We start from the raw sequence: 25,974 nt of genomic DNA on the forward strand, positions 1-25,974 counted from the left end.
GTACTGCAAAAAAAAAAAAAGGCCAGACAGGGATGGGTAATTACAAGGTCCAAAGTGTGACCATGGGAGTGGTGTATGGAAGTGAAGTAGAGGTGTCACTGGAATATTAGAGTTCGTTGTGTCTGATCCCGCTGGCCACGTTATGAGCTCTCAAAAGACATTCATGTTTTCATTTATCTTTTGACCCATAATATAACACCTTGCATATAGTAGGCACACAATAAAGAAAGAATGGGGGGCTTCCCTGGTGGCGCAGTGGTCGAGAGTCCGCCTGCCGATGCAGGGGACACGGGTTTGTGCCCCGGTCTGGGAAGATCCCACGTGCCGCGGAGCGGCTGGGCCCGTGAGCCATGGCCGCTGAGCCTGCGCGTCCGGAGCCTGTGCTCCGCAATGGAAGAGGCCACAACAGTGAGAGGCCCGAGTACCACCAAAAAAAAAAAAAAAGAAAGAATGGGAGAGGCATTTAAGCTAGCTACTTGGGATGCAATGATCAGCAGAAGCAGACACAGTACTAATAATCCTCATGGATTTTGCAGTCTTGTGGAGGGAGAGTCAGGCTTTAATCAAATAATCAGACAATCGAATATAAAATTATAAATGGGAAAATGTGTTCTGAAGTTAACACAGCACCATGATAATGTATCATGGGAGAATATGACCTTGTCTGGGGGAGAGAGGGAATCACTGGGAAGTGATAGTTGAGTGAGATCTGAAGGATGAGTAGAAGTTAACCAGGTGAAGAGATGGGAGAAGAATGAATCAGAGAGAGGGAACAGTACATACACAGGTCAAGATGCCTAGAGGGCAGACAGTACAGGCGAGAGCTCTCAGAGGTGATCTTGGAGAGGGAGGCAGGGGCCAGGTGATGATGTCGGCAACAGATGCTCTCCATCTTACTGGTAACTGTACCTCAATTTTGTTCAGATGCTAAGGAAAAGAATCATGATTGGTCCAAGCCAGCCCAGGAAATCTCATTTCCTTTTGGCCAACAATGTCGTTGCCATTGCCTCAAGGGCGTCATTATAATCAGAACTGAATGGGTACTTAGAGCTCCTTGACAAAGGGACAGCAATTGGGGTCATGAGGCCCTGAAAGCTGGCAACCTATGCAGTGTCACACAGGTGGTGGCAGAGCAGGCCAAGAGCCCAGACCAACCAATCCCAGCCCAGGATTCAACACACTAGAGGGTACGAAAGGGCGCGTGTAAGCTTATAGTCAAGACAGACTCGAGTTTTGATTTCTGGTGGTCACATATGAGCTGAATGACTTTGAGCAAGTTCTTTTTTCTCTATAAATTTCAATTTCCTATTTTTGAAATTAAGGAATCACAATACTTATCCTGCAAAATTGTTGGGATTAACTAAGATAGTATATGTAAGTGAAAAATTCCCAACAAATGTTAGGTCATGTAATATAAACCATTCAGCTGTGTTTTGGTTAAGAGGCAGCGGAGCTAAAGAGCTGTTTCATGATACAGAAGGACAATTGGTAAAATCATGAAATAACTTACTTGATATTTCAAATGAACAGATGATTGCTCTTTTGCAATAGGCATTTCACTCATACATTGTTTACAGGTCACTGGAGATGGTAAAGGAAACTATACTTGCATTTCATAGGTATGTTTACTTTTTACAAGCTTCGTATTTGGTGTCTGCTTGCCAATTTTTTATTTTCTACGTGGCATCTACAGTACAAATAACTCTCATAAGCACTTGTAAGATATATTAAGCTTCTTCTTCAAGGAGCTTTGTAACACTAGTAGGAAAATATGACCAAAAAAGCCTAGAACAAGGTGGACTGGGTGGGTAGATGGCTGGTTGGATGCGTGGATGGATGGATGGATGGATGGGAAGTCCCTCTGTCTGTCTAACTGGTTCATCGATAGCCTTTCCAAAGGAATACAGCCTTAAAGAAATTTTCTCTCTTCCCTTTTTTGGTTGGGCCCCTGGATTATTACATTGGGCTGTCTGTAGCTTTATAGTTCTGAGTAGGTGGAGATCAGCACAAGCTTTTCAAGAACTCCTTAGAGCAATAACTTGTAATATCTGCTTAAAGACCAAATGTAAAGATACTAAAAACGATTTCCAGAGTAGTCAAAAGCTGGCCTTAAAGAATCATCCAAAGAAATACATTCCAAGAAATTATTTCTCCTAAATCAAGCAAAACCCATCCTGTGCAGGAAGTGAACAATAAAATAATCGTTTCTGCATACCTGAAGTCCATCTAAGTCTGCTGAATAAAGGAACCAATAATACTTGTACTTTCCATAAGGTGCCAAAGGGAGAAGCAGAGAAATAACCTTTGTTGAGTGCTTACCATGGGCTTTTTATGGTGAAATCTTACTTAATCTTTAAACAGATCCTGTGAGGTCAGTGTTCCACCCCATTTTTCAGATGAGGAAGCAGACTCAGAAAATTGAAGTAACTAGCTAAAACCACTCGGTGAATACCTGGCAGAGCTGATTCAAGTCCAGTCACCTTTCACTTCTAAAGGTGCTGTAAGAAGTTTAATTCATTTGCCACTTCCTCTTTCTCCAAAGAACAAGTTAATATAAAGGAAAATATACCTAAGGCCCTTCGGTGGTTAGATATCACTGAGAATGACCATTCATGGCCGCCTGCTTGTTTCTAAGAGTTGGTGGTGGCTGTGCAGGATGCTCAGGAGGGCCTGCCCAGTGCTACCCTGTTGACCACTCCATCGTGGAGAAATAAGCAGGTCTTCCAGAGACCCTTGGCATGTGCAAATGTGTTAGAGAAGTCGGGTTTTATTTCCTCATCTGGCACAAAGAAACCCTTCCTAACTTCCCCAGGAGGACACTGGGAGGATATGGACGGGTGGGAAGCAAAGGAATTGTTTCAATGGCAGTCCTTGCAGGAGGTCAAGACTGGGCTGGCACTGTTTTCAATAAGAGTCATTGTGTTCATGGTCCAGAGTCCGGCAGGAATTTTTTATTTGTTTGCTTTTATTTTGTTATTAGACACCTGGAATGCCTGGGGCAGCTCTGTGCCAAACACAAGAAGAATGAAAGCCCAGGACTTCCCTTGGGTCACCAGCTTCCTTGAGCTTGGATTAAGAGTAAAATCTTCCCGAAGATAGAAGTTTGGGAATTTCCCATTGACTCACATTTCAGAAAAAGCTTGTACTTAATCCTCAGAGCTCAGAGCGAGCCGGGGTGAGTTCAGGAGACACAGGGAGACTTCGCTGAGAACCGAACCAGTGACCACCTGGCTTCCAGTAAGTACTGCTTGACGTGACTGGTTGGGGTTCTCAAGACTGTGCTGATCTGGAAGCTTAACCGAACAAAATCACTGTTACGGGCTCTCTCTTCATAACCTTCTTGGGCTGCACAGAGGGAAATAGGACCTCTTGGTATCACATTCATCAGATTTCATTACAATGAACAGATTAGGCAATAAGACTGGATGCTGTCTCCTGAACAAGATCAAAGAGTTAAGTCTGAAAGGCTGTTTTATTTAGGGGCAATGACAAGAAATGAAAGCCAAACTCTGAACAGATTTAATTCTTTTTTCTCAGGTGAAAGGAAGAGCAAAGTAGTTCAGACACCAGCTCTCAAGTTAGGACACTGCTTCTAACTTCTAACTTCTGCTTCTTTTTAGTTATGTGATCAAAGGCAAATTACTTAATCTTTCTGGTAACAGTTTCTTATCTGTAAAATGGGTACTGTATCGCTGTAAGAATAATGTAAACGTTATAGTATTGTTATATCTCATTGCTATGTTGAGTCTCACTAGATTTCATATATGTAATATATAATATTAAAACTTTGCTTACATTATATAAGCAAAATTTATATAATAGATTTCATATGTATGAATATAGTAGATTTCATATATATGTATACATATACTGAATTTCATAAAAATTGATATAGATCATAGGCAATATATATTATGTGAAATCCAGAATATGTATACATATATATGAAATCCTTTATATACACATATATATCTGAAATCTATTACACATATTTTGTTTAGAAGTGCTTGGAATGTATGAAGTACTCAATACATGCTAGTCATTATGAAACAATCATAGAATCATAGACTCTCCGAACTGAACATGACCCAGCAAGTCACACTTGTCAGGCACCTATAAAATGCTCTTCGCCATATTATTTCAGGTGATGCTGACAGCAATCCTATGAGGGTGGTGATATTACCACTTCCATTTTATAGATGAAGGAACACAGGTGTAGAGAGGTGCGATAATGTACCCAAGATCACCTGTCATAACTGATGGAGATGAATCTGGATTCCAGAGTTAATACTCTAAAACTGCCGTCTCATTTTACAGTGGGTAAAAAAATACCACCATTTAAAAAAAGCAGGAAGAGTGGTCCCTACAAGAGACTTTGGGGCCCTTCACAGACATTGGAAGGCCAGAAACGTCCTCCAGAGCTCTCCTTGCCGCCCACGGTGTGCAGGGAGCATGGATGTGGGTGGGAGCGTGGAGCGGCGTGGGGCTCTGCACAAGTCACCTCGCTCGTTTTGCGTAAAATGAGCTGTCTCCCAGGACATTTCTGCGACACCAAAGCAGTCATGTGAGCAAACACATTTTACAAACCGTAAAGGCTTAACAAAGAATTATTCTATCAAGAAAAAGAATGATTTGGGGCTTTTAAACAAAGAGAGCTTGCAGTAAAAACACTGCTTTAAAATATGTTCCCCTCAAAGCGGTGGGGGTGGTGGTGGGATGAATTGGGCGATTGGGATTGACATGTATCCTCTGATGTATATAAAATGGATGACTAATAAGGACCTGCTGTATAAAGAATAAATAAAATAAAATTCAAATATTAAAAAAGAAAAAGTTCCCCTCAGCTAGTCTCTCCTGCACAGTCCTGCAATCTCACCTTTGAACTCCATCGCTCACTAGGCTAAATGCCCTGTGGGAAAGGTGGTCAAGTCCCACATGCAGGGATGAGGGGAAAGGCGATGGGCTGAGAACCACTGGCCCCCAATTCTGCTTCAGGCAGTGAAATCCCTACAACTGGAAAGAACCGCAGGGATCTAAAGCAAAACCTCAGGGGTAAATTTTTTTTAATGTCCATGGTTGGCAAATTTTTAGGTGGGTTCTATTCCTTTTCCTTGTACAGAAATGCTCTTCCAGGGAACAGAAGGCTTTGGTCTCAGTGGCCTGGTGCCTTCACCAAGTATTACAGCCCATGGCACAGAGCTAAGCATGGCCCTTACGCCAGGGGAGGGCTGAGGGCACCAGAGATCCTACATATGCCTTAAGATCCCCCAGGGATCTGTTTGTTACTTCACTTGTTATCTGTTTGTTATTTGTTCAAATAATCACTATCGTTATTATACAGAGATACCTCAACAGAGAAAACCATTTTTTAGTTAGGGAATGTGTGAGTTGTAGGTCCAGGAAAACCCCACTTGTCTTCAGAGGGTTCCCATGTGCCTTTCACAAATCACCAAAAGTATGCTTTGAGATCTTGCAGTCTTAACCTTAAGACTTTCATCTCTGTTTACTATATATATGTACACAAATAGTATATGTATACATGTATATAGTATACTATATGCGCATGTATATATATATATATATACATATGCACACACACACACACTATAGTATAGTATATGTATATTGTATACTATATGCAATATACATATATATTTCAGGAATTTCCTTTGAGTCATTTATGCCCTGGGAGGAGTGAGTGGGTTTATGCTGGAGAACGGGAGACCTCAGGAGAGGAGGAATGACATCATGCCAACTGCATGGTAAAGAGCCCTTTGCCTCTTCCCATTTCCTGGGACTGCCCTGGGACTGCCCTGGGACTGCCCTAGCACAGCCCTGTTCAGTGTTTCCTCCTATTCTGAGAGTCTGATTCAAGGTAAAACTTGGTCACCAATACATTCCCGTTTCAGAGATCTCACCTGCCCCGTGGTCTCTTACCCTGTGGGATTCCTCTCCTTGCAGGGCCCCGTGTCAATCATGGGATTGCCAGTAGATCTGTGCAGGAAAGGACTTGACCTCTAGAGTCAGTTTGACCATGTCAGCCTCAGCCCCCAGTGCTGGGCAGCCCTGGGAACGGGGCACACAGGCAGTGGAGGCAGTTTACGGATAGGGGTATGCCCTGGTCCTTGCTCTGAGGTTTCCCTCTGGAGAAAATGAGTTCCTGGCATGGAGGAGGGCTTATCTTAGGCTTCTTTTTGGCCAGAAATGCTTTCTCAGCTGCTGTTCGTCCATAGCATGCTGCCCTCTGCCCTGTTCTCGTCTCTGTTCCTTGGTGGTGTTGCTATCCCCAGGGGCTGTCTTGTCAGAGCCACTTATGAAGCAGGAGCAGAGGAAGTCCAGGGAAGATGCTCCTTTGGTCATCCTAGCAATGCCTCCACAGAATGGGCACTTGGTGAACACAGGCTGCTTGGGTGGGTCCTCATCACCATGGCTACTATCAACCTCAAGGGCAGAATGGGGAGAGGGGAGACGATAAGCCATCTGACCAACGTTGGGAGCACCATCCTGATGCTTGGTGATTGAGTGGCTAAGCCTATACCTTTGTTTGGGGACTAACGCTTAACACTTCTTTTTGACAGGTGAGAACAGGCAGCCATAATGGAACCCAAACCTCGGAAGAGTTCAGGTACCCAAGGGACATATTCTCGGAAGGAAAAAACTCTATTGAAAATAATGATCCATTCCTGTCAAACTAACCAGGATACAGAAGATGGTTTTAGTAAGGATAATGGGTGGCACTTCTGCGACAATTATTCTTGGTGTGGAGAACGTAGCGGAGGCTATTAGATTCAGCTGATTATTTTGTAAGCGCTCACTTATCTAGAAACTCGGCATTTTCTGATTTTCGTGGACCAAACGTTCCATTTGTTGCTGGGAGATGGTACTAACAGCAAACTATAGCCCAGAAAAGACTGGAGAATATTTCCTTAATTTTATATGAAATTCTCACTTGGAGACACTGCCAAAATTGTTATCAGGGCTTATTATGAGGATAGGTCAAGGGGTATTATTCAGATGCCTCGCTGTAGTTGATCAGTCAGAAGTTTAGGATGAACTAACTTAAAAATCAAACTATCTGATTCAATTCCAAAATGAGTACTTTCGAATATTTATTCAAAGCACCTATTATTAGTAAGTCACCGTGCTTCGTATTGCAGAGGATGTACAGGTTAATTAAGAATAGTCATTCTCTCAATGAGTTTGTAATTTCATTGGGATATTAAGATAAACACATTCCAGTAGCTGTATTGGGAAGTTAACATAGGCACATATGATCAGGCTATGATAGGTAAGTGCAAAATTCTGTAGAGTCTGAAGGGAAAAAAAGCACACGCGTCATTGAGCTGGCCCCTAAAGGCTGTATAGGGTTTTAAAAGAGATTGGGAAAGAGAGCACATCTCAGCAGAAAGGGATGGCATGACCGAAAACAGTGAAGTGGGTTCGAGGCAGGTTGTGTTCAAGGAGAATGTAGCTGTAAAATAGGAAGGACGGGGGGAGAACAGGAAAGTGGTGCTATATGGTGCCGGATATTGACCTCATATAACCGGCAACGCTTGAAGCATTTCAGCATGGAAGTGGTGTCATCAGATTTGCTTTTTGGATTGCTCATATTTTTAGAAAAATAGCTTTATTGTGGTATAATTGACATACAATCAACTGCACATATTTAAAATGAACAACTTGATAAGGTTGTGTGTACGTGCCTGGGAAACAATCACCACAGCGGGATAGTAATCACAGGCATCACTCCCAAAAGTCTTCTTGTGCCTGTTTATAATCCTTCCCTCCAGCACCCAATCCCACTCCCCGTTGTTCTGCTTTCTGTCACTCTAAGTTCGTTTGCCTTTACTAGAGTTCATACAAATGGAATCATACTGTATGAACTCTTGTCTGGTTTCTTTCACTCAACATAATTCTTTTGAGATTCATCTATGTTGTTACCTATATCAAGAGTTTTTGGTTTAGATAGTCAATTGAATTATTTATTTATTTATTTATTTATTTATTTATTTTTGCTGTGTTGGGTCTTCGTTTCTGTGCGAGGGCTTTCTCTAGTTGTGGCAAGTGGGGGCCACTCTTCATCACGGTGCGCCGGCCTCTTCACTATCGCAGCCTCTCTTGTTGCGGAGTACAGGTTCCAGACGTGCAGGCTCAGTAGTTGTGGCTCACGGGCCCAGTTGCTCCGCGGCATGTGGGATCTTCCCAGACCAGGGCTCGAACCCGTGTCCCCTGCATTAGCAGGCAGATTCTCAACCACTGCGCCACCTGGGAAGCCCCGTCAATTGAATTTTTATGTCTTAAATAGTCAGACAAAAATTTCACATATTTATCCTTGCAGTTGCCACTTCAGCATTCTTCATTCATTTGTATAAATTCAGATTTCCATCTGGCATCATTTCTTCCACCTGAAGGATTTCCTTTAACTTTTCTTCTAATGCAGGCCTCCTGATGCTGAATTCTTTCAGCTTTTGCATGTCTGAAAATGTCTTGAAACTGCCTTCGTTTTTGAAAGATATGTTTGCTGCCTATAGAATTCTAAAATGACACTATTTTCCTTTCAGTACTTTAAATACGTTGTTCCACTGGGTTTTGATGTTGTTGTTTTGCTTGCGTTGTTTCTGATGAGAAATCTAATGTCACTCTTATTTTTTCTTCTGTATGCATTATCTCTTTTTTCCCTCTGACAGTTTTTAAGGTTTTTCTTTATCACTGATTTTGAGCAATTTGGCTATGATGTTCCTTGTTAGAGTTTTCTTCCTATATTTTGTGTTTGGGGTGCCTGACCTGCTGAGATTTCTGAGATAGTTTTCTTTAAATTTGTAAAATTTTCAGCATTATTTTGTCAAATATTTTTTTCTGTCTCCCTCCCCCACTTCAGGGAATCCAGTGACCTGAAACTTGAAATTGTCCCACGATGCACCAGTGCTCTTTTGTGTTTGGGGTTCTTTTTTCACTCTCCATTTGTTTTAGTCCCATTAATCCCATCCAGTGTTGTTGTTGTTTTTCTGAGACATTGTGGTTTTCATCTCTAGAAGTTCACTTTGGATCTTTCTTATATCTTCTATATCTCTAACTTCCTGAATGTATAAAATACAGTTGATAATAACTGTTTTAATGAACTTCTCTGTTAATTCTAACATCTGTGTCAGTTCTAGGCCAGTTTTGAAGGATTGATGATTATCCACATTATGGCTCATGCTTTCCTGTCTCTTTGCATGCCAGGTAACTTTTGATTGGTTGCCAGACCTTGCAAATTTTACCTTGTTGGGTGCTGGATATTTTTGTATTTCTATGAATCTTGAACTTTTTTCTGGGATGCAATTAACTTCCTTGGAAACAATTTGATCCTTTTAAGACTTGCTCTTATGATTTGTTAGGTCTGGAGCAGTCCTCAGCCCAGAGCTAATTATTGCCCACTACTGAGGCAAGACCTTCCTGAGTACTGTACCCAGTCCCCCATCAATGATCATTTTTGCCAGTTTGGCTGGACAGAACTGGCACTTTTTCTGGCCCAGTGAGCACTGGGCACTCTTCCCTCTAACTTTTTCTGATGGTTCATTCTCTGGCCTTGGGTAGTTTCCCCCACACACGTATACTGATCAGTATTCTTGAATACTTGAGGGGGACCCTGTGACTGTCTCTGGGATTCTCCCTCTGTGCGGCTCTTCCCTCTGTCCTATGAGCTCTAGCTGCCTTGATCTCCCTGAACTCTCAGCTCTGTTTCCTCCGCTCAGGGGTCCACCTGGGCCCACCTCAGTTCCCCTTTCCTGTGCTGTGGACTGGAAACTCCGCCAAGGAAATTGTAGGGCTCACCAAGTTTGTTTCCTATCTCTTAGGGATCCATGACTTTTATTGCCTATGACCAGTGTCCTGAAAACAACTAATTTATATATTCTGTATTTTTTGTGTGTTTCAGACAGGAGAGTAAATCCAGTTCCTGTTATTTCATCTTTGCCCAAAGTACAAAATTGGCCAGATTTGGCATTTACTCTCAGGGCTATGTCGAGGATGGTTTTGAAGATGCCAAGAATGGAATTAGAGGGTCAATCTAGACAGTATAGTGAAAAACGTATGCAGGCCTTGAATTCATGTGACTTTAATGTATTGAAATGTATGAAGGTCTTGAAGGCAGTGGTGATAGAACAGAAAGATAGGGGTGGATCCAGGAAGTAAAATGGACATGACTGATGACTGACTGGACAGAAGGGTGATGGAAGGGTGAAAGTTTAAGAGGACTCTAAGTGTTCTAGGAGGGGAGGCTAGATAGATGTTGGTGCCACCAAGTGATCTAGGGCACCTGAGAGAAAAGGATGAGAGAAGGAAGTTTATGGGAAATCGAGGTGGAGATGTTCAGGGCCAAAAATGATCTATCCAAGGGTGAAAATACTGAGATTTTGTCCTAGAAGTTCCCCTAGAGACTGAATTTTGCTGATCACATCCCTGGTATGGTGTTTAGCATGTTTCTCTGTTTTCTGTATTTCCTACAAATTGGATCTAGAGGGTTGATGAGGTTGTTTCAGTGTTTTTTGGTCAAGGCTAATCCATGGATGGTGTCCATTGCTTTTAAAATAAATGCAAACTGTCCCATGGTCTAGTGTCTACCAGGTGCTGCAGGATTCGTCTGCAGCCTCATCTTATACCACTCTTCCTCTCTTACTCACTCTGTTCTCTTACTCCACTCTGTCTCCTACTGGGGAGACAGCCTCTTGGTAGCTCTAGGGAACCACTCTGAAAAGGTAGGGGGAAACCAGCTTATGCATGACTTTTGGCTAGAAAATACATTCAGTCAAGAATACATCTCAGTAGGGCTTCCCTGGTGCCGCAGTGGTTGAGAGTCCGCCTGCCGATGCACGGGACACGGGTTCGTGCCCCGGTCCGGGAAGATCCCACATGCCGCGGAGCGGCTGGGCCCGTGAGCCACGGCCGCTGGGCCTGCGTGTCCGGAGCCTGTGCTCCGCAATGGGAGAGGCCATAACAGTGAGAGGCCCGTGTACCGCAAAAAGAAAAAAAAAAAAAAAAGAATACATCTCAGTAAAAGATTGCTGTTAGTCACAAAGAACAGATACCTCAAGTTAATGATTTTAGTGCTCATCTATGTACGGGAAGTTGCAAGGATTTGGATTCATTAAAATTCTTCCTGAAATACCTCTGACTATCTATGGGGACTGTTTTTCTAGATCACAGAGTGCCGCATCCTGCTTTTCATCCTGAATTCCTCTCAGGGTGCACTGTCGGTCAGGGACTGCAGTGGCTACGATGCTCTTGGCTTTCCTTTATTTTTCACCTCCATTTTACAAATGAGGAAACTGAAATTTAGTGATTCAAGGTGTTCTGTAAGTATTTGTTCAGTAAATAAATCTGTGAATTTGTCCAAAGCCACACAACCATTAAATAAAGGAGCTAAAACTTTTTGCTTTTGTCTCCTTCTGTTTTTCTCTTTCCTTTTTTCTTCCTTGGTGGGAAGAACGGGGGCAGCAGGCAGAGCTGCTGCAGAAGGAGGAGAAGCAGGGAAGGTGAGGACGGCTGGCTGAGAATTACTGGATACGAGCATAATGTCTCCATCAGCTGTAGTACCTAATCTTCATTCTGTTTTCACTTAATAAAGCAGTGCTAATTCTTTAGTAAAGGCTGTCTTTTACCAAACCATGGATGAACTAGAACTATAGCCTGGATGTAAAAGCAAAACCAAGGTCTTCTTTTTAAAATAAATTTTATTTTAGCAACATTAATTTTTTCTAGATAAGGAAAGTAGTACATATTTCTTGCAGACCTTTTCAAAAATATAGAAAAAATCAAAACTGCCTATACATGTCCATCCTTACAGAGAAGCAATTAACATTTCGGAAAGCTCCTATTTAACCACTTTCCCACCTTATTTTCAATAGCAGGTGGTTTTGCTTTTGTTTGGTAAGTCCAAGGTCAAGGCAGAATTACCTTGCTGCTGCGGCTGGTGGTTCAACAGGAAGGGAGACAAATCTTTGCTCACATCTAGAGAGCCACCGGCATCCGGAGAGCCAGACAGGTGTGAGCTGAATTAAAGAGCTTCTAAATGTCATCTGAACAAAGGTCCCGACAGTGGATGAATAAGAATCACACACTTGGTCCTGGGTTTTTTGTTCTCCTGGCCTATTATAGATGTGTTTTTCCATAACTGAATAATGTGAAGACCTTTCCAGCAGTAAACAGTGTTCTCCAATTGAAGCAGTTCTTCTCAGAAATTTATAGGGAACAGACTGACTCCTGTTCACTTTCTTTTATTAGGCAAACAATTTACATTATATTATGAAAATGAAGTCTGCAAACAAGATTACTTTATTAAATCACCACCTCCTCAGCTTTTCTTCTCTGCAGTAAGTATTCACAAAGATTTAACAGGCCTCCCACCAGCCTCATGAGCATTTTTAAAATCCTTTCTCTTCCTTTGAGATTTAACTGAGATGCAAAATGTTTTCATTTTTCAGACCTCTTGGAAAAAGCGGCTTTTCATCCTGTCAAAGAGTGGGGAAAAGGGCTTTAGTCTTTCCTATTACAAAGACCATCATCACCGAGGTTCTATTGAAATTGATCAGTGCGTATCCAATCAAGAAAATGTTTATAATAACAAATACTAACGTGTTGCCTGCAAAATAGAAAAAAGATTAGAAAACGTTAATTTGTGGAACTAAGAGTCCAACTGAAATAGGAATTCTGAATTAAGTTTTAGGCTGAACAAAGTATTTTCAATCAGTGATAAACCAGATCTAAACTTATTTTCTAAAACTATTGGACAATTTTCAAAGTATTGATCAAACAGATCTCAAGTTTTATTCAATTTGAAACTTAATAAAAACCATTAGTCAATTTCTTCCTAATTTTGTATTTGCATCTGTTTAATACTTTATATCTATATCTAACAGAAGTTCCAGTATAGCAGTCGGCATCAGTAACCATGAAAAAATGCAATCTGTACAGAAGATGTTTAACTGCCATCATGACGAAGTGATGTCGATCAGGGCCACTAACAGGGAATACTTCCTCATTGGCTATGACAGGTAAGTAGTACGATAACACAGGGTGTCTCCTGTATGCAAAATAAAAAACAAACAAAAACATTTTAAACCAGTACACAATAAACATGCCTTGACTAGAAACCCATGGCCACAACCTTAAACACCATCTTGGCAGTCTTTATTATGTGTTAAAATACCTTGACAAATCACAGTATTCATTTCCTAGGGCTGCCATAGCCATGTACCACAAACTGGGTGGCTTAGAACAACAGAAATTTGTTGTCTCACTGTCCTGGAGACTAGGAGTCTGAAATCAAGGTGTCGTAGGCCATGGTTCCTCTGAAGGTTCTAGAGAAGATCTGTTCCAGGCCTCTCTCCTAACTTCTGGTAGTTCCTTGGTTTGTGGCAGCAAACCTCCAGTCTTTACATGGCAATCTCCCTATGTGCACGTCTCTACGTCCAAATTTCTCCTTTTTATAAAGACTCTAGTCATATTGGATTGGGACGCCCTTCTCCAGTCTGACCTCATCTTAACTAATCACGTCTGCAACAACCTGACCTGACTTCCAAATAAGGTCACATTCTGAGGTACTGAGGATTGGGATTTCAACATGTGAATTTAGGCGGGGGACACAATTCAACCCATGACTGTCACCATCACCACAGATACATTTTATGTACAAGAAACCAATACACTAACATCTACCCAAGGTACATATATTGGGGAGTGGCTATGCTCGTCCCTGAAGGAGTCTTCAGTTTTTAAGAGGGGCTCCTGGTGTTAGCGAAGATGGCAAATGGATTCTTTGTGGATGATTACCTGCTTGACAGAGAGGCTAAAGTTGGAGAAGGCAGCTGTACGGAGGCGACAAATGCTCAAGCCCAAGTGTCCATATGAAGACATTTGATCTGCTGCAGATCAATCCCCAGGCGAAAGCCTTCCTTTACAATTGTCTCGGGAGTCAATAGAAAGAAGGTGTGATCTATATACATTTGCTCAAATACCTCCTTAAATACATGCACTCCCTAAAGGGAGGCACACCTAAATAGCTACACCAAATGGCGCTGACAGGTTAAGGGGCCACTTAAGAACACAAAAGAAATCCGTTTCAAAGTCAAAAGCTCCAAACCCTGTGATTATACTGTTACTTTCCACTTTTCTTCCCATTTCTCTGAGCTTTGCTCACAGAGGTGGCACGAGGGTTAATTCTGGTGTGTTAGCATGGAGGTGGTAAGGATCCAAGGAGGGGGAGTGCATTTAAGCCACTCAAGAAAAAGATCCTGGGGCTTCCCCGGTGGCGCGGTGGTTGGGAGTCCGCCTGCCGATGCAGGGGACGCGGGTTCGTGCCCCGGTCCGGGAGGATCCCACATGCCGCGGAGCGGCTGGGCCCGTGAGCCATGGCCGCTAAGCCTGCGCGTCCGGAGCCTGTGCTCCGCAACGGGAGAGGCCACAGCAGTGAGAGGCCCGCGTACAGCGAAAAAAAAAAAGAAAAAGATCCTTATTTCCCTGGTACCTACCCCATTGCCTGTCCAATCTTAATAAAAGAATCCTCCTCCGGTTCAAAATGAGCGCAGGCGCCGTTGTTGCCGCATGCCGGAAAGTTTATTCCTATCAACAGGGAGAAGATTAAAGACTGGGTCTCTTTCTTGTCATCACTCTGCCGGAATACAAAAGCAGCACGCCAGAATACAGGGGTAACTATTTCACTGATAAAATAGCGGGTCACCCGAACAAAGCCCTCTTTCACAAGGAAACAATGTGAGCTATTTTTTTTCCCCTCCTTAGCAACTGGCATTAATACAAGGAATAAATAAGTGAGAAAATGTACATCCTTGTTATTTTTATGACTAACAATAGAAAAAAATTCTTTTGTGTTTTGCAAGAGAGCTAAAATACAGACACTTCAAATTTTCATTATTGGAGTAGGAGGAGAGGCATTTTTTAATAGTAGCTGAAACTACAGTATTTTCCATCATTGTTATTCAAGGTACATAACAGCTACCTTTGGAATGACTGAGTCCAGGGTGGTTTCTAAAAAACATGCTTTTTACCTATCTTATATTTTCAATATAAGGTTTTTTTGATGTAAGTGCCAGAAATTTTAAGTTGTTTATTTACTTCATAAGAACCTTTGCTAATTTACCTAAGTCCTTTCTTAGGACAGACCTTTATAAATGAAACTTTGGCCTCTAGGTATCGTTTTGACATTGTTTCTAGATTGTTCCATGCTTACAACAAAAGCAGAGGCCAAGGAGAAGGGAAAGCAAAGTGTGTCTACAAGTACTCAAATGATTAGAGTGAAGGAGTGGGGTACAGAGGGACACAGCTTTGAAAAGACAGGTTGAGGGAAACTTAGAGCATCTCTGAAGGCCAGGCTGGGAGTCCTCAAGGGTTTTGGAACAGGAGAGACACAAGACCAGCTCTTGTCTAAATGGGAGAATGCTGGCCAGCAGTATAAATGTTAGTGGTCAAAGATTGGAAGCAGAGAGCCCCATGACCAGGATGTTGCTTCATTCTAGACAAGAGATCAAGCATGCCCTGATTCCAATATTCCTTTTTGATAAGCAGGAGAAACTCTCATTTGGTGATAGAAGGCCCTCTTCAGACCCCATCCATCTCCTTGGTTCTTCCTGCACACTGGAGGCTGTCAGCACGACCACAGCAAGAAAAAGTCTTCCAGACATGGTAATCGGACTTACCTCTCTTAGGACGCCCTGCCTGGGAGCCAGCTGATGCTTCAAAAGTCAATGTATCTGGGGCTTCCCTGGTGGCGCAGTGGTTGAGAGTCCGCCTGCCGATGCAGGGGACACAGGTTCGTGCCCCGGTCCGGGAAGATCCCACATGCCGCGGAGTGGCTAGGCCCGTGAGCCATGGCCGCTGAGCCTGTGCATCCAGAGCCTGTGCTCCGCAATGGGAGAGGCCACAACAGTGAAAGGCCCGCATACAGCAAAAAAAAAAAAAAAAAGTCAATGTATTTGACATCTTCCTCAAAGCCTAATCCACCAAAGAATGATTCTTAGTCCTAGGATCTATCGTGTATTGAGTCTGTTTCCCCTACCATCACGAGCCTTACTGCTTGCCCTGTCTACATCTAAATGTATTCATTCATTTTGGATGCTCTTTGATATGCACCCAGGTACATCGGGTATGTTGGGTGGAGATCCCCCCAGCTAAACAAAAGCCTGGATGGTAGCCTTTTCCCTCCTTTCACCAACAGGGCAAAGATTACTTCTGTAAAAAAAAATTCCCCGAACACCACTTGACCATCTGTACTCCTGAGGCAAAATCAGAGTTCTTATTATTTCCTATATTTACCCAGATCAGTCTTGCTTCTCCGTGTGTGTGTGTGACTTCATTTCTAATGAAGTCCGTTGGAGGAAAAAAATAATAATGCATTTGCCCCTTGAAAATGATTTGTAATTGTGCTTTCAGCTCTCTTGGATTTGCAATCTTCCCAATTCTGGATATTATTAATGAACAGGCTGAGTGGTTTTTTTCTTCTGCCATGGATGCTATTTTGTCCCTTAGAGATGTAACCACTGACTTTGCCTTTTCCCTGGGTACCAGGCACATCTTAATAGGGCATAGCCTCCTGTTTTATCTAGCTGGAAGCTCTCCAACTATTTTAAAAGCCTTATGTAGCATATCAAATGCACCAGGCCAAACACTTCATTTGGTACTTGTAGGAAAGGTGGTAGGAAATGGGGTTGAGAAAGATAACTCTTTTCAGTAAATGCCTCTCTAGCTTTTCACTCCTGTACCCCTTCTCCCTAGAGATAATATTATTGGTCATTTTGCCTTTTCATACTATGTATTCCAATCCAGTGATTTTCCAATCAGCTTCAGTTAAGAGAACCACCTACCTTGTTGGGAGTTGTTGCTGTTTCTAAAATAAAATGGGAACCCTTCCTCATCCCAGACTCAGCATGACCTGGCTTCATGAATTTGGAGCTAGAAAAACGGACACAACTTAAATACATCTTTTTTTTTTTTTAATCACTTTCTTTCAAGGACTTCCTAGAGAACATTCAGGGTTTTTTCAACACCACCACCCCCCCCTCCCCCACTTGCTCTAAGGCATTGTACTTGGAAGAATTGAATTGTACTTATAACAATTTTCCTGCCAGGCAAAGCAGCTACTTTGTACTGTCCTGTATCTATTAGAGAGGGAAGCAGTAATTGGTTGAACCTAGATCACCTTGAAGCCTACAATTCATACTATCACATGATTGATGCTACAAAATTGCATTGCTATGGAAACAGTAGAATTATATAAGCAGAACACAAAAGAGGAACACTGAGCGGAAAGGGAAAAGATGCAGTGCCTTGACCCTGGGCTAATTAGCTTCTCAGATGGCACTGAATGAAAACTAGAAAAAGATGAGGGTGGAGGATTCAGTGGCGGAGATTAGAACACCACCCACCGGAGAGAATTACTTGTTCTGAGTTACAGGACCCAATAATAGAGAAAAACCTGAAAGATGGGCTTATATTTTTATATCAGTGGTGACCCAGACTCAAGAAGCAAGTTCAAGTTGTGTGGGCTTCTAGATGTAACCTTGGAAGATCCTCGGATGTTCTCAACCCAATTAATCGATTATGCCTTCTCCAGAAAACATGTGGCTTAATTCTGTCTCTTGCAAAGACAAAGAAAAAGCATTAACTCTGTCTTCATCTCTTTATTCAGCATTTAATAGAAAAAAGGTCTTCAGGACTCAGAGAAGCTCATCTACCGCATGCCTTGTCAGAGACCGCTCAGGATACAGAAGAAGAGAGTCATTATATTAATCCTCGAAGTATTCTTTTAGAGGTAACCCCTTCTGTTTACTAATCATTTACTCCTTCTACAAATATTTACTGAGCCCCTGCCAGGCACTGTTTCTGAGGCATTAAGCTGGTTTCAGAATCAGACACAGGTGATGTGCTCACAGTGTTGACACTTTAATAGGAACCAACCATGATACGAGACAGAAAGGGCTCCATGCTGAAGAGAGATGCTCGTAAAATGCTCAGAGGGCATGGGGGTGGTAGGCGGGGAAGCTGACTTCCAGACAGAGGCCAGGGAAAGTTCCATGGAATGACATTTGACCTTACATGATAGGCAAAATTTGGACTTGAGGGATTGATCTGGGGAGTCTTTCTGCATTCTAGGAAGAGATAATAATAATATGAGCAGAAACAACAATACCCTTGGGTGATAAATTGTGTGGCATATACCAACCGGTCTATTGATCATTTGGAATTCCCTACTGAGTGCCTTCTGTGTGCGAATCCTGTACTGTGCTAGGCATGGTGGCTACCGGAAAGGACCTGATATCACGCCTGCCCTCAGTGCTCACAGTCTTACCAGTTACCACCTGACGATGCTCCACCAGAGGCATGGTCAAAGAGCTCTGGAAGCAAACAACAAGGTCCTACTGTATAGCACAGGGAACCATATTCAATATCCTGTGATATACCAAAATGGAAAAGAATATGAAAAAGAATGTGTGTGTGTCTGTGTGTGTGTGTATACACACACACACACACACACACATATACATATATATTGGGTTGGCCAAAAAGTTCATTTGGGTTTTTCTATAACAGCTTATGGAAAACCCAAACGAAATTTTTGGCCAACCCAATATATATATATATGTATATATATATATAGCTGAATCACTTTGCTGTACAGTAGAAATTAACACAACATTGTAAATCAACTGCACTTCAATAAAATAATACTTTTTTTAAAAAAATAAAAGAGCTCTGGAAGCAATAGAAGTAAAGACAGATTTTCTGTCTCCACTGGAGTCAGGGAGGGCTTCAAGACACAAAATGGCATTTGACAACATATATGATGAATAGTTCAGTTGAGCTCTAACCCAGCATGAGTGGCATATTAGGGGAAAAAAACCCACAGCAACCAGAAAAAAGAGCCAGACCATAATGGGTCTTGAATGCCAAGTTGATTTCATGCTGCAGGCAGGACAAGGGGCAGTGGTGGCTTCTCAGTTAGGAAGGGGCAAAACCGAATTCTCTTCTAGTACTATTAACCCAGCAGCTATATTCAAGGTGGACAGTAGAGAGAAGAGAATGGAAATGGGAAGTAGGAAGGCAAAATTGGGGGGAGGGGGGCAGCATTTCCCAAACTGGGTTTTTCTATAAGATGGTGACGTGTTCATACATAAGAAGCATTCTGAGGTGAAATAAGTTCTGGAGACACCAAATCAAAGTAAGTTACACAAGCTTCTTCACTGAAGAAGTCTCAGAACCTTTTTAGTATGCAGTGGGGCATACTGTACAGCAGTATGAACGCACAGCATTCCCCAAGCTCATTTGACCACAGGACCCCGCTTTTCATGCCAGTGCTCTCTGGGACATGGTTACGGCGACTAGTCTTTCATGACGGTCCAACCAACCAGCCAGGTGGTACTGAGCGCTAGCTGTATGCCCGGCGTTTGCTAGGTACTTTACGAGATGCAAAGTCTAGTAAGGCAGATAAAACTAAGCTGGAAGACCACCACAAAAATTGAGTACAACACCGTGTCGTAGAAGTTCAGAGAAGGGAGAGGTTGGCAGTGGCTGAGGTGATCGGAGGGGGCTATGGGACCTCAAGCCAGGCCTGAATACAGCTTCATTAGACAAAAGAGAAAAGGGGAAGAAAACTGCATGAAATGGGCACTAGAAGAACACCGTTTATAGGGGCGTAGTGGGAGGGCTGGCTTGACTGGAAAGAAGTGTTCCAGTGATGGTTCATGGTTAATTTGTTAGGTAGGCAATCGGAAGCCCTTAGGGTTTTTGAGAAACCATTGCCCCAAATGACTTAGTTCCAACAGGCTAGTGGAGAATCCCCAGAGGACAGTATTTTCTAGAATCCTTACAGCCCCTTGAAGTAACTTGACTGCCTGTGAGCAGAGTAGCCCGAGGCCAGCTCTGCACTATGTCGGAGCCTTTGACCCACTCAGGTGTCGTGATTCTATAATAGTATCGGTTGGGCAAAAGAGTTCATGTCATCAAGTGCCTAGTGATGAAACAGAACAACGGACAGCAATTTACTCCAATAGGACACTTGTATCAGGAACGTGGGGAATCCTAGAGAAGAAAGCAGATTTGGAGTCTGCCAGAAGCTTTACTGGTTCATTCCCCCAGAATGAGCACCACTGTTCATCCAACGGTAGACATACCGTTTCAGGGACCAGAGCCGTCAGGTAGTGGGTGACAAGGTACCTGGCTTATTGATAGACTCACATCCTTACGTCTCTGCCTCTTGTCTATAGTTGGATAATGAACCCATTGAACCCATTGGACCTGGTAGTCCAGACCAGGTCTCCAAGGCAGTTGAGGGTCATTACATGTCCATGAAATCCTGGTAAGTAAAACTGCCGTACCTTAAAATTTGATCTTAGCTAATGTCCTGTTCTAGAACAGTTGCTGCAGATCATTTAAATAGTTGATATAATAATACAAAAGCATTACCACAGACCAAGCTCAACACGCCATTCAGTCATCTCAAAACAAGTGAACGTGAGAATGGTTTCTCTACCCATAGAAAACCATTAGTGACATCCTGGGGACATTTTCTGTCTCCCGGGGCAGTTCTTTTCTATTTTGCATTTACGTCTCTCACACGCTCACTTTGTTTCTCCAAACCCTCCCAGTGTAAAGGGCTATTTTGGTCCCATGTCCATTTTTAGAAGGAAAGTTTCTTGGATTTGGTTCTAACTGTAGCTGGGATTCTGATGGTTGGACATACTTCAAAACCTTGTTAGTTTTCACATGGCTGTTAGATACTTAAATCTGATTCACACACCACGGAAAGCTGTAAATAGATAATGCTGAAAAAGGGTTTGTGTTAACTTCTTGTACTCTAGTGTTTCCGAAGAGTCGTCCCATAAGTCTGCTGATGGCAAAGAGGAATCCCAGACCCTGGCAGATATCCTGAATGGGGAGCTTCACCCACAAGAACAAGGCTCAGGAACAGGCTCTTGTCTTTCACCTGCCAATACGGAAGCACAGATCACGAATGACGAAAAGGGGTCGGCCTCACTAAGTGTTGTGCAATTGTCTATACTAATCAAGTAAAGTTCTCATTTCTCAAATTTTATGGGTCCGTAGAGCAAGGCAGGCTTCCATTTGTACTCAGAATTCACATTTTAATCTCCAACTCAGCCAAGAATCTGTCCAGCTTGCCCTTCTCACTGATACAGTAACCAAGGACAGTGAATACCAGAGTTGGAAGTGCAGCGAGCAGTCCCCTGGGCTGTGAGTGGCATTTTCAAATACTTTAAAAAATTCTGTTCTTTCAGGTTCTGGAACCTTGGATCACCCTGACCTGGGTTGTATATCACCCAGATTTTACTATTAAAATGACAGGCATGCAAGTCACATGAGGTTTGGTTGTAGACTAGGCTGGAGAACTTTCAGGTTTTAAATGATGCCAAGAACATGTGATGAGATCGTTCTCAACTTTAACTCTTTTCAGTGTCTCCTTCTGTGGAGAAGTGTGCAAACTGACATGATATATAATGAACTTCGTCCATTTTTTACTCCTTTTCCATTGTCTACCATCGCTACCACATCCCAAGGGGGTGGAGGAGGGCATTAACGAGTAACTTAAATTCTTATCCTTCTCCAAATGTTTTGGACTATCTTTAATGGCATAACACCGTCTCAGGTGTCAGAAGCCAAAGTCCATTCAGAAGGTACAGTTCAGAGCCAGAGAGAGTCGCCTGACTTTTACAAATGTCTTGTAGTAACATCCCCGATGAAATCCAAGTGGAGAAGCTGAACGTGTTCCTTTATCCTCCTGACATCATAAACCATCTTGCTCTCAGAGAAGCTGCAGGACGGATATGGTAGGTAGGAGATTTGAGGGTTACTGATTATAAATGGGGTTGGATGGTATGAAGACAGTCATTATATCCTGAAACACTGTATGTGGCAAAACTGCCTGGAGAACTCGGACTCTCGTGCTGCTGTTGTCACAAAACGTCTTTGATTGAGGCGGAAATAAGGATACTGTTGTATAGGAGGGACAGCTGGGAGATAGGTGGGTATAGGAGGACCCAAAAGTCCAGGAGGACTAAATTTCTGATTTTTTGAAAGTGAGGAAAAGTGGGCAGGAATACGTATCGTCCAAGGAAATCATTGCCAAACAACGAGCAGTGAGTATTTCATGAATGAAGTCAGTGAGGTCAACAAGAATCTAAGGTCTAAAAGAAAATGGCATACCAGGGTCAAAGACTTCTAGACATCAGGTAAAAACCTGCTGGTCAGGGACTCAGACACAGAAGATTGTGTGGCAGAGAATTTTCTTACAATGATCACTGTTTGTTTGACTGTACATTCTTTTAAAGACCTTGTAATTCATTTTGATGGAAGATTACATTTTTAGAATAGAAGAAAGCTTGTTAATGTAAACATCACACATCAATTATAAGTTCTGTAAGAGGGCAGGAACCACAACCTGCCATTTTTCCAAACTTCCCACAATCTAAGGCTCAAAACATATTTGACGGAAACTATGGACTCCTCTACACCTGAGCTTGCTCATCTAATAATTCATCTATTTTTGCATGACATATTCACTGTGTGCTCACTTTAAATACTGGGTTTTTCCGTATCGTCTTACGGAAAAACCGGAACGAACTTTTTGGCCAACCCAGTACGTAACATCTTCTGTTTATGGGGTTATAAAAAAACACTTTTTTTAAGGTGGTTCCATACTTCTGGGGTCTCAAAGCCGTTGAAAAAGACAGCTGCATAAACAAGTAAATATAAAATGCATTTGATCCGAGTATACAATAAGCGAGGGGCTCAGACAATGCAGTAGAAGTCCAGAGGCAGAAGAGATTAATTAAGGTAAAGGAAGGGTAATGTAGGAGGGCTTTGGAAAGGCAGTGTCATTGGAGTTGGAGTTTGGAGGAAGACTCAGGCTCCAAGAGTAATGATAGAGGAAAGAATATTCCAAACAGAAAAAGAGGGTTCGACTACTTCAGATGTAGCGCAATATAGCTAAAGAAGCTAGTAATAGTAGTGGTAGAATGAGTGAGGAGCCCCATCTGTATCTCCATCTGTGCCCCACACTCCCAGCAAGCACCGTCTCACTCTTGCATTGGATGCTGTACCCCCATTGCAGTGTGGCTCAGTGGGATGGCCCCCCGCACCTGGGATGCTTATTTTTTCACGGAGATCACCTTTTCGCCGTGAATGACCTGAAGCCCCAGAGCCTGGAGGAGGTTTCCTTGTTTCTCAGCCGGTCCATCGAGAGGGAGGTGAGTCCTGCTGATTGGCCCTGGTCAGGGCAAGAAGGAACAAGATCAAGGTCTTGGATGGTGTCTGAACAGTGCTGTGCTCTGAAGACAAATGAGACTCTGCAAGCCGCAGCCACCATATGTAAATAAGAGAATAAGAAGTGTAAATAAGACTTCATAAGAAACTTCTAAATAACAAGAATGTTATTTTAGGACCCTTTTAAAATTCTTTTGTATCAGGTAGTATTTGGAGGGAGCACTGGGCTAGGAGACTGAACGGCTGGGTTCAAGACCTCAGATGCAGCATGACATGGCAAAAAAGAGCTTGCAGTGGAATCAGGCAGGCTCAGTGTTTACATTCAACCTCCTTCAACCAAATGGTTCCTCAATCTTCTCTTCTGTAAAATTAGGGATAATGATAATGCTAGTTATTGGAGAATTAAAGGAGATAATATATAACATGCTTACAACAGTGACGGGCACATATTAGGTGCTCAGTATGGTTACTGTTACTTCTTCTGCTATCGGCAGAAGAAGAGATCAGAAGATCTCTCAAAGTTCTTCCAGCTCTGAGAGTTTATGATTAAATATGTCTTATCTCTTCTGCATCACACAATAACTTTGTTGGTTAGACAAATTGTACTACCCCTACTATCTAAATGGGAAAACTTAGTAAGAATGAGGGAGTTGTCTAAGATACATAAATAGTTAGTGTTAGAGCAAAAGGACTCATTCATTCCTTCATTCCTTCACTCACTCACCATTTATTGAACGTCTATTGTATGCTGTATTCTCTGCTAGGTCCTAGAGCCACAAAAATGGCCTCGGCCTGAGCTCAAGGAGCTTACAGATTAGTGGATAAAGCAGGTATATTATGTGCTAGTTACAGGTGCAGTATGTGCCTTGAGATACGAACAGAGGACCATGGCATCACAGAGGAAGAATGAAGTTAATCTATTTGAGGGAGGCCAGAAAGGTGTCTCAGAGAAGGGGATGCTTGACTTGGGTTTTGAAGACTAAGGTAGGGGTTTGTGTGGTGGCAAAGGGAAGCTTTCAGGAGTCCAGCCCAACGCTCTAGTAACTGTAATATATTTCCTCTGCCAAAGACCCATGCTGCGGCCAAGTGTTCAATATAATCTTCTGAAAGTTACCAAACAATACGCTTATCCAGAGACCTAGGCATCAGCTCTGAAGCCAAGAAAAGGGTTTTTGCCTGGGAGCAGATCCAGGAGGAACTCCACCTGGGTGTTGCTGACTGCAGTTTATCAAGACTGCCTTCTAGATTGTGGAGTCACTTGCGTAAGAGGGACTGACAGCATTTCTTTTGGGCTCATTCTGCCTGACCCCCTTTCTCCTAGATGCTATTGAGAAATACATGTGTTCACCAATATGATTATTTGAAGATCAAAAAACTCCCCAACTTGCCCACCCCTACCATTCCTGATCTATTTCTTTATGTTAAAAAGAAATATCCAGTCCTTTTTAAAATTCAAATAGCTGGTCCTTGAAAGGAAAAAGGATAGTGGAAGATGGGAAGATATGGAACGAAAGGAGGGGCAGTCAAAGGCCTCTAATGTTTTACAGCAGCTGAACCAAGCAGATGTACTTTCCATCCTTGAGAATGAAGTTGACAGAAATGGGTATTTGGGGTGAGCGTGGGTAGGGACAGGAAGGGGAGAGAATGTGAGATTTTAAAAGGAGGGGGAGGAGATGTGCATGGGAAAGGGGAGGAGATGCTAGATTGCAGGAGAAACACATAGAACTTCAGTCTCCTCCCAATTTTGTCAGGGGCTGGTCCTGTCTGGTGGTCTTATTTGGATTCTCTTGTTTCAAGAGGCTTTTTGTTTCCTGGTACAAATGGGCCCATCTGGACAGGACTGATGTACTCTGGAATCTGCCCTAAGGGCTCAGGCCAGTGGAGGCCAGAGAATAAAAATCCATCTTCCACATTAATATATCAATATAAGTCATCCTGGTTTTTTCCGGCCCAGATTTTCCTCACAACCAGCTTCAAAGGGTGTGAATGAGGACAGACTGACACTGAGAACCAACAGTCCTAAAGATAGTCTTTAGTCATTTAATGTTCTTCTTTCTTGTGTTTTAGAAAGTAAAACTCACCATCGCTCGGATCCCAAATTCAGAGAAATTCCACGCAATAGCCTGTACATGCCACTTACCAGACCAAGGTATTAAACCTTCTAAACTGGATACGTCTGTACTGGAGAGGACACTGGAGAGGAGTCTAGCCATTAAAAAGGGTCAGCAGAAAGGATCTGGAGAGTAACGTGCTGGGGCCCACTGCCGACAAGCGAGGATGGGCCCCAGACTCTGTGCTGAGCTCTGCCCCTCACCGCTGTGTGATAGCAGGCAGTCAGCACAGCTCTCTGAATTTCTCCATCTGCATCTTAACAATGGGAATAACCATCCCATCTCTGGCTATTGCGTCAGGGATGTTGAGAGGCCCAAGTGGGATGATAACTATGGAACACAGTGAAAATGTAAGGCCTTATTATCTCAGACTTTGTCCCAAACACCACAGACTGAGATTGGGTAAGTTTCTCATCTAAAATGTGCTGTGTGTTCTGTGAGGTCATGGTCCACACAGTCTCTTCTTTGTTAGGGAATGGACAGTTGGAAACACTCATTTCGGGAAGCCAAGATTCCCGAGAGAGATGTGGTACCGTATCAGCCTTCCCAGACACCTCCCGCTATTCATCACATGCAGAATGCTAAGACACAGTGACTT

At 42.8% G+C, this 25,974-nt stretch overlaps 1 protein-coding gene across 5 annotated transcripts in view; it reads left to right on the plus strand.

Moving 5' to 3' along the window:
* The window catches only part of PLEKHS1 (pleckstrin homology domain containing S1), a 38,811-nt gene extending 13,159 nt beyond the window's left edge, over positions 1-25,652 (plus strand). The window contains exons 3-17 of one of the 5 annotated variants that reach the window (XM_024756012.1): positions 2,397-2,495; positions 2,981-3,237; positions 5,661-5,762; positions 6,579-6,625; positions 12,262-12,350; positions 12,462-12,568; positions 12,897-13,031; positions 14,609-14,684; positions 15,559-15,675; positions 17,678-17,800; positions 20,253-20,344; positions 20,847-21,053; positions 21,729-21,830; positions 23,114-23,249; positions 25,333-25,652. In XM_024756012.1, coding sequence (XP_024611780.1) covers positions 6,598-6,625; positions 12,262-12,350; positions 12,462-12,568; positions 12,897-13,031; positions 14,609-14,684; positions 15,559-15,675; positions 17,678-17,800; positions 20,253-20,344; positions 20,847-21,053; positions 21,729-21,830; positions 23,114-23,249; positions 25,333-25,512 — 1,392 coding nt within the window. In that variant the 5' untranslated portion in view covers positions 2,397-2,495; positions 2,981-3,237; positions 5,661-5,762; positions 6,579-6,597 and the 3' untranslated portion in view covers positions 25,513-25,652. Of the gene's footprint in view, positions 1-1,577; positions 1,620-2,396; positions 2,496-2,980; positions 3,238-5,660; positions 5,763-6,578; positions 6,626-6,646; positions 6,719-12,261; positions 12,351-12,461; positions 12,569-12,896; positions 13,032-14,608; positions 14,685-15,558; positions 15,676-17,677; positions 17,801-20,252; positions 20,345-20,846; positions 21,054-21,728; positions 21,831-23,113; positions 23,250-25,332 lie in introns of those variants that run through there. The other 4 variants (XM_024756011.1, XM_024756010.1, XM_024756009.1 and 1 more) reach the window with 4 other exon arrangements.
* The last annotated feature ends 322 nt before the right edge of the window (positions 25,653-25,974 follow it).

Source organism: Neophocaena asiaeorientalis, unplaced genomic scaffold (genome assembly GCF_003031525.2).
Source record: "Neophocaena asiaeorientalis asiaeorientalis breed wild unplaced genomic scaffold, Neophocaena_asiaeorientalis_V1.1 scaffold85, whole genome shotgun sequence".
NCBI lineage: Eukaryota > Metazoa > Chordata > Mammalia > Artiodactyla > Phocoenidae > Neophocaena > Neophocaena asiaeorientalis.